At 42.3% G+C, this 8,810-nt stretch overlaps 1 protein-coding gene across 1 annotated transcript; it reads right to left on the reverse strand.

The window, feature by feature from the left end:
- Positions 1 to 6,087: 6,087 nt before the first annotated feature.
- LOC110156402 (glycoprotein hormones alpha chain-like) lies at positions 6,088 to 8,253 on the reverse strand. The gene is made up of 3 exons (XM_020920605.2): positions 8,175 to 8,253; positions 7,055 to 7,233; positions 6,088 to 6,183 (listed from the first exon to the last, which is right to left on the reverse strand). Exons 1-3 carry the CDS (start codon positions 8,251 to 8,253, stop codon positions 6,088 to 6,090), a joined length of 354 nt encoding a protein of 117 aa, XP_020776264.1.
- Between the last annotated feature and the right edge of the window lie 557 nt (positions 8,254 to 8,810).

The following is an 8,810-nucleotide window of genomic DNA, read 5'->3' on the forward strand; positions in this document are numbered from 1 at the left end:
AAATAAGTCTGCTGTGTTTTGTATGTTTCTAATTATAAAGTGCTTTATTGTCCCAGAAAAACGGAAAGTCCAGGAACCTTTCTGCTGAAGGGTCCCTCAGCAGCTAAAATGAGTTTCCTCTGCAGGGTGGCTGGGCGCTCCCTTAGGGATGAGGGTGAGGAGCTCAGTCACACGGGAGCTTGGAGTAGAGCTGCTGTTCCGGATGCCTCCTGGGCGCCTCCCTTGGGAGGTGTTCCAGGCATGTCCCACCGGAAGGAGGCCCCGGGGAAGACCCAGGACAGCCTGGGAATGCCTCGGGGTCCCCCCGGAGGAGCTGGAGGAAGTGTCTGGGGTGAAGGAAGTCTGGGAGTCCCTGCTTAGACAGTTGCTCCTGCAACCTGGCAGCAGATAAGCAGAAGAAATGGAATGGAATGGTGTCTTAGCTGCTTGTCCAAGCGGACATATAAGTTTAATACTATGGTAGGTATATAAATAATATTTCCATGGGGAATGACAATAGGTGCGTCGACCTGAGAAGCGCTTTCCCCAGGAAGAACCAAGCGTACGGAGGACGGAACGCTTCATATAATGAACCAAACCGGATTTGCACTTCTGTCCAGACGCTTTGCACCACCTCAGAACCAGCTGCTGTCCTCGAGCATGGATCACAGGAGCAACCCGCCTGGACCTGTAGTCCACAGCACATTCTCACTTTCACTGGAGGGGTCCAGCGTGCAGAGGACGGCACAGAACCGCTCAGACCCAGTCAACTGCGCACTAGTCTTGCTCCGTCTGGAACCAGGACATGGAGGATGGAGTCTCCGGATCTATCTAACCACCCGCTCGGAGGATGGCACAAGACCAAGGACGGGACCCCCAGGCCGGTCTTGAGGGGCTGCACGCCATGCTGAGTGCTCCTTTGTCTTTACCGCTGTTGGCTGAACTCAGTGCTTCTGCTCCGGCTGATGTGCAGTGAGTTGTGTACAAAGTTATAGGCTACATGCTGCTGTTTAATGGTCTGTGAAAATATTGTTCCTAAGAGCGCCATGTACATCAACCTGGAACAGATGGTTACACAAATGCATTATGAAATACAATATCTAGGCTTAAATTATAGCCAGATGGCTTTTAAATAATCTATTTAAACGTGTAAAATAATTAAATAAGATACGTATTACCATGCAAATTAGAAGGTTTAAAATCGTTGCACAATTCCCATATTCAACCAGTCTTATCTCACCTATATACTTTATGACCTACACATGACCTTTTAACACTTTCATTCAGCCATTTTTCGACTCCTGTGCTGCACTCGGATGTGCTTCTGATCGCCATGGTGACGCTGTACTTCTGCTGTGATTGGTGCGAGGACGGGGAGGGTCTGGGGCGCTCCCCGGGGCCTCAGATTGTGTGTCAGCGGCTGTTTGGGACCAATCTGTTTCCTCTCAGTGCAGTCAATACTCCAGCGGCTGGACGCACTTAATGAGAGGCCCTGATCAATGTGGCCGCTCCCCGCACCACGACACTGTTCTCTTTGGGATCGTTCTGCAAACCAAACTATGACACAGCAAAATACGTAGACATTATTTGTACCATTTGCTTTTTACTTTTACTGTATTACACACAACATAGGTTAACTTACAGGCCAGATCTGTGGAGAGGAGACCCTGGTCACAGTAAGAATCCTTTAGAAATATTCTGTAATTGAATAAAAGCAAAATACATCAGTTTGAAGATGATTTTAGGCAGGACAATAGCGTCTCCATGGGGACAAACAGATGAGTAACCCTCATTCTAAGTTATATAATACCACATTATTTACATAAATGTTCGATCTCTAGCAGTGTGATTCGGAAGTGCTGTATGTTTGCTGTAAGTTTTCTCCCCGACAAAACCTCGACAAAACGTTCTGCACCGACAAAGGACCGTGTTTCCTCCTCTTCTATGAATAATATTTTTTATTTGGTTAAGTAAAGTCTGGACTTTTCTATTTTCTTTTATCAGACAAAACATCTCATGTGAAGATTTCCTCGTCTACAGCAAATCAAGAAATCCAAAGTATTCAGATTACGTTACTCACTTTAAGTAATTTAATGGATTCGGTTACAAACTACATTTTGGGGGATGTAATCTGTAATCTGTAGGGGAATACATTTTAAAAGTCACCTTCCCAACACTGGTTCTAGTGAAATGACTAGTCTAACCTGTAACGCCGTCCTCCATTCAGAGTTCATACAGTTCTTTTTCTCACTCTCTCTCTCCATCTTCTCGTTTATTTTTCCATCTGCTTCACTCCTCCAGCCCCGAGCAGCTCAGCCCCTCGGCCCCTCCGCTCGATAAGTGCTCTAAAACTAATGACACAGTGATAATCAGGGGGCCACTCAATACTGCACCGAGCACAGAGCCAGAGACCAGGCAAACAGCGAGGCCAGGGCGCCCCCCGCTGGTCATACAGGCAACTGAGGTAAGAACCCTGCTGTTAAAACTGCATGAAAGCTTTGCAGTGACATTAAGCTAGGGGTGTTCTACATATATGTCTATAGTGGAATGTTCAGCAGTGTCTAATATTACACTATGTTCTGATCTATGTTATAATGTTGTTTCCTCATCACAAACAGACCTGGAGTTGTGTTTTGTTTCATTCACACATGTTTAACACACAAGCCTCTCAAACAGAAAACCGTTCCACCATGTGATGTCATGTGGTAATACACGAAGGGCTCCACTGTGTTTTTAAACTCTACACACCTTCACTAGAATCATTTGGATAATTTCAGCCCTGGAATTGCCAATTTCCACTAAACAAAAAGGAGCTGTTAACTTGAAAACTACTGACTAATAATAAAGGATTATTCAAACGTGTGAATGAAACAAAACACAGCTCCAGGTACAGTATTTTTTAGAGTATAAGTCACAAGTTTTTCATGGTTTGGGTGGTCCTGAGACTTATGCTCCGGTGCGACTTTCACACTGGGGATGGGGATGATTAATCGATTAATCGATAATTGATCATTAAGAATTTCATTGATTACGTTAATTTTAATCGACAAACCAAATGTATTTAGCGTGACCAAACAGGGGTCCGTACATGTGTCTCTCTGCGAGCAAACACAAACATTCTGTCAGTCTGCAGCGTACCGAAGCACAAAAGTGTATTTAACAATGACTTGTACAAGAAATTCCACGCTTTCCTTTGCGTTCGGGACAAGTGTGAGTCCATGTGCACAGTGTACAAAGCAGCACATATGTTTCTGTGTCCAGTGGGAAAAAGCTTTACCAGGTGAGAGTAGCGCAATGTCGATGATGAGGAACCACCTCCCTCCCCCCGTACGGTGTCCTGGTTTTGACAAACGCAAATATGGTCACACTAACCTGTATTCACCTGAATCATGTCTTTTAATCCAACAGAAATTGAACCGCATCAGCGACACAAGAGCTGTAGTTTTATCTTCGCTGAGTTTATGCAAATTAGCGACGCTGTTTTAAGTTTTGTTTCTGTGAGAGTTGCGCAAAACTGAATTAAACACATTATAATCTCAAACGGATTGATGTGGCTCTAGAGTCGTTATGGTTTAAAGTTGAATTTATTTATGCAGATTAGTAGTGCAGATAGTAATAATAATGATGATAATTTTAATATAATAACGTTAATTATTCATCGATAATCGATCGTTAATTCTTCCGACGATCGATTAAGAAAATTTCATCGAATGCCCATCCCTATTTCACACTGACAGCCGCGAGAGGGCGCTCTAGACTTGTGTGCCAGTATCTATTACCAAGGGCGTAGGTTTGATCACAGCTTTGGTGGCCCCCCTCCCCCACATGTTTTATGAATTCTTTCCAAAAATACACAGAGTCTGGGCAGGTCCAAAATAAGTGAGAGGTGGTTTCATGTTTCAGTTGGAAAAATGTACAGTTTGTGTCCATTGTTCTTCTGAGATAATTCTTTAGCGGATAACAGCGATGTAGAAGTTTGTAGCAGATTTCCCTTTGCTTGTTGGTGATGAGATATTTGTGAGGTCATGTCCAAACAATTTTCCATGGAATATTGTCAGTAGTGTTCGGCTGCTTACATTGCACGAGTAGGGCTCTGTTTGGGAGGTGCACTTGTGATGACAGTCACTCTTTTTCTGTGGCAACTCATTTTAAGGCAAGTTTAATTGAAGATGAAATCAAGTAAGTTCCTTTTGAAAAGTTTTTCAAAGTTTGATGGGCAGCGTCTTCACTCACAACTGCTTAAGCCGCCATCTTCAGGTGCTGGCCCTGTCCTGCCACTTCACCTGCCGACTAATGACATCACTCTGTTGCAGCCAATGAAACAGCGGCAGGTGTAACCCTGTCGTCATATCACTGAATACATCTCAGAACGTCTAATAAACAAAATGTGAACTAAAACATGTTAAATTAATACTATTGTTTGGGAAAATAACAGAATAAATTTATATTTTTGTTTATTAAAATAAAATGGCAAATATTGGTAGGGACTATTTTGGTTTCCCCAAATATCGGTTGTGACATGTCCCCACCGTCCCTATGCAAACCTCCGTCTTTGTCTAGTACTCCTGTTACTCCTGTACCACTGCCACTTTGCTCTACTGCACATGTCTCCTGCAGAAAGAGCCTCTGTCCTCTGGGATCATGTCAGTCGATTGCACCGTAACTTCTGTTCTCTCTTCTATTATTATTACTATAACTTGCCTTTCAAGATGAAATGTCGATTCCTGGTCTCTGATTTAATCAAATAAATTTTCTCTCAAAAACACAGCAAAAAATAGAGTGTTAAAATTGACTCTCACAGAATCAACTTTAACATTTTCTCAGAGTTTATATGAGTCCAATCTGTTCCAGAGTTAATTTAACATTTTTGGAAATGTTAATTAAGTAACACTGGACCAAAGTTCCTGTTTAACCCTGAAATCAAGAGTTATATTAATGTTTTGAGAGTAAACAGATAACACTTTGTGGAGTTATTCTGATTTAGCTAAACAACACACAGAGGTGTTTTGTTTAATTTTTACTTTATTTTAATTCATTTAAGATGAAATTATGAACAAAACTGGTTCAAACTGGTCTTCTCTCACAGGAGTTTGAAGTGGTGAATGGGAGGTGCCAAATTAACACTAAGAAAAGTTGAATTAACACTAGAGGAAGTTGAATTAACCTCAATCACATCAACTCTGACAAATAACTCCAACTCAAACCCCCATTTAACTTTCAAATAGTTAAAATAACAGTTTTGGTGTTAAAAACAACTCTGAAATATTTTACCCTAAAATTTTAACCCTCCAGATTTTGCTGTGAAGTCTGAAAAATACGGTCTGTTTTTGAGGAGATAACAACATTCTAACATGACTTAAAGCTCACAAGAGTCAATTTTGCATAATATAGGACTTTTAATGTTTGGTTTATGTGTGTCTTGTGTCACCATGGTAACTGCTGAACGTGCCACCGTAGACATACACGCAGTACACCCTCACCATGATATCACTGCAAAGTATCAATCGTTGCTAGGAATCTGATATTATATTTTTATTTTTATTATGAACACTGCATGTAGCCTAGTTTCACGTAAAATTGACAAACTAAAGCAAGTTTTTTATCCAAATGGAAAGTGTGTAAGTTTATGTTTTGATAGACCAGTCACTTTTTAGTCGGGGCTCTGTCACGTGCTTGTTTCTATGGATATGTTATTGCTCTGCCTTGAATGTTCCACATTAAACAGCTCTACCTTTACATTTATTCAATTATGGGTGGTTTTATAGCTCAAAAATACTTACAAAAATGAATCATATAAGATAGAAAGTTTTAATGTCATACTGACAAAGCAATGAAATCTGCATTTGACGGACCCTCCTCCAGAAAAATTACACAATACACCTTTAACACGCCCGTTTTTATGACAAAAATGTGTGTAACAGAAAGAAGAGTTTTCAGTAACCAAACTATTGAAGGGTGTAATGGGAAATACAGGCACATACAACAGAAACAGTGAAAGCTTCAACAAAAACAATGATGTTAAATTAAAATAAATAAGTAAGAAGAGTGCATAAAATCACAGGTCTGAGATGACTTTGAGACAGACAGACTTTGAGAACACGTGTGGGGCTAGCCGCTGGACAGTTTCTGATATTTGCAGATTCCACAGTGACAGGAGGTCTGATTCTTCACTCTGGCAGTGAATCCACCCACCCAGACATCCACCTGCACAAAACCAAAACAGTAAAACACGGAAAATACTGTTACTGATCTGAACGGTCACTACCTAAACCCCAGCACCTGCAGCCATGAGTCAGTGCTAGTGCAGCCTCTTCAGCTCAGAGAGGGAATTCTGGAGGTTTTACATGAGGTCTGGCATGATACACGCTCTAAGGCTATAAAACCCCTCACCTCACACTTTATACACTTTTCTCAGACAGGACAGTTACAACCCTTTTTGCATCCTTCTTAAAACTTATTGCTGCTGTCGTCCTTATGTTATTTTCCTCCTTCTTTATGTAACAAACCAAAGATTAATTTATTCCTTAACAGAGCCCTACAGCGCAGAGTCCACAGCGCACAGAGCACAGGTCCATTTTTGGAGACCCGCACCCGCTTGCACCCACCCGTTAACCTGAGATAATATGAAACTTTTGCCACGCTTACGCCACAGACTGAACCAAGACTAAACCAGGACTAACCCAAGACTAACCTAGGACTGATTCCAGGACTGAAGAGGAGGACTAAGCCAGAACTGAACCAGGACTCACTGTCGGGACAGGCTCGGAGGTGACCGCAGGAAAGGACCGACGGAGAGCTCCACACACAAGAGCACAGGCCACTGTTCACCTTCCAAATTGTACTTTAGTTTCGTGGGTGCAGTACTCAAACCTGATGCTAACAGTAGTGGGAGTCATCTGGGAAAGAAGGCACCCAAATAAAATAGTAATATAAAAACCCCAGGATCATGTAGAGATGGTTAAAACGAACATTTTAAAACCATTCTCATTCTTCCTGTTCGTAAAGCTGTTAGTCTGTTAGGTTCACCGTGTCCACTTAAATGTACAGTCTATGTCCACGAGGATCTGGCTCTCACCTCGTGGGAGTCGCTTGCCACACAGCAGCACGCCTGGGACGTGATGGGTTTGGGCTGGGCCATGGTCCTGAGGGTGGAGTGAGGGGTGGGGAAGGCTTTGGAGTAACAGCAGCCCCTGCACTGGTACACGGGGGCAGCGAGGAAAGGGTATCTGTGCAGAGAGCACTCCCTACACCCACCTGCAAGAAGCACAGACTCAATCATCCCAGGACGTGTACTGGTAAGAGCAATAGTAGTAGTAGGTAGTAGTGGTAATAGTGGTGGTGGTAGTAGTAGTAGTAGTAGTAGTAGTAGTAGTAGTAGTAGTAGAGGTAGGTGGTAGTAGTAATAGTAGTAGCAAGTAGTAGTAGGTAGTAGTTGGTAATAGTGGTGGTGGTAGTAGTAGTAGTAGTAGTAGTGGTAGGTGGTGGTAGTAGTAGTAGTAGTGGTGGTGGTAATAGTAGTAATAGTAGTAGCAAGTAGTAGTAGGTAGTAGTTGGTAATAGTGGTGGTGGTAGTAGTAGTAGTAGTAGTAGTAGTAGTTGGTAGGTGGTGGTAGTAGTAGTAGTAGTAGTAGTGGTAGGTGGTGGTAGTAGTAGTAGTAGTGGTGGTGGTAATAGTAGTAATAGTAGTAGCAAGTAGTAGTAGGTAGTAGTTGGTAATAGTGGTGGTGGTGGTAGTAGTAGTAGTAGTAGTAGTAGTAGTAGTAGTAGTAGTATTAGTACTAGAACAAGGAGCACAAGTAGTGGTGGAGGAAGCTGCAACAGTTATAATAAATGCAGTAGCAGCAGTGGTAGCAGTGTCAGTATGAGTAGTAGTAGTACTAGTAGTAGTGATAGTAGTAGCAGTTGTTATATTTGCAGTGGTGGTATAGTAGTCCTAGTAGTAAGTAGTAGTAGTAGGAGGAGGAGGAGGTGAAGCTTAACAGCAATAGTGGTTGTAGTAGTGGGATACAAGTCCTAGTAGTAAGTAGTAGTAAACAGTAGTAATAGTAGAAGACGGAGCACTAGTAGTAGTGGAGGAAGCTACATCAATTATAATGAAGCTGCAGTGGTAGCAGTGTCAGTATGAGTAGTTGTAGTACTAATAGTAGTAGTAGTAGTAGTAAGAGTAGCCCCTCTCTTCATGTTCTCATCCATACCAGCCATGGAGGTCTCCACGCTGCAGACAAACATCATGCCCAGAAGCAGGAGCACGTCTCTGGGTCGCACACAGTCCATCTCGGCCTCTCACTCACTCACTGCTGACCGGACCCACTGGAGTTTTATAGTTCTGTCCGCCCCCATGAAGATCAGATCCTGGATTAAACAAAGCCCCCCTCCTCGTAACCATGACGTCTGCTCCCCTGGACAGACCTGAGCAAGGACGTTTCACAGCTCAGGTTTAAATAATCCACTTTCCACAAATAGGACGCCTCGGGTTTGATCCTGGACTGTGTTTGGTTGTAACTATAGCCCCAGATTTGTCACGTCAGAGGAAAAAATAAGAAGATCAAGGTTATTGTGTTTATATGATGAAAAGACTAAAATGTAACAAAGCATGGATCTACGTTCTAATCATTTTTTTTTTTGGTTAACATAATGAAACTGAACATTAAAGGGTCAGTATTACACCTTTTTTCTGACTTATGTTAAAATGTTGTTTCCTCATCGAAAACAGACCTGGAGTTGTGTTTTGTTTCATTCACACATTTTTAACACACAAACCCTGCGTATTTAGGCTGAGATCTTCCAAACTAAAAGCAATACAGGTAATGCAGGGAGGGCTCCACTGTGTT

The sequence above is a fragment of the Boleophthalmus pectinirostris genome, unplaced genomic scaffold (genome assembly GCF_026225935.1).
Source record: "Boleophthalmus pectinirostris isolate CB_2022bp ecotype Guang Dong unplaced genomic scaffold, ASM2622593v1 HiC_scaffold_10, whole genome shotgun sequence".
Taxonomy (NCBI): Eukaryota; Metazoa; Chordata; class Actinopteri; order Gobiiformes; family Gobiidae; genus Boleophthalmus; species Boleophthalmus pectinirostris.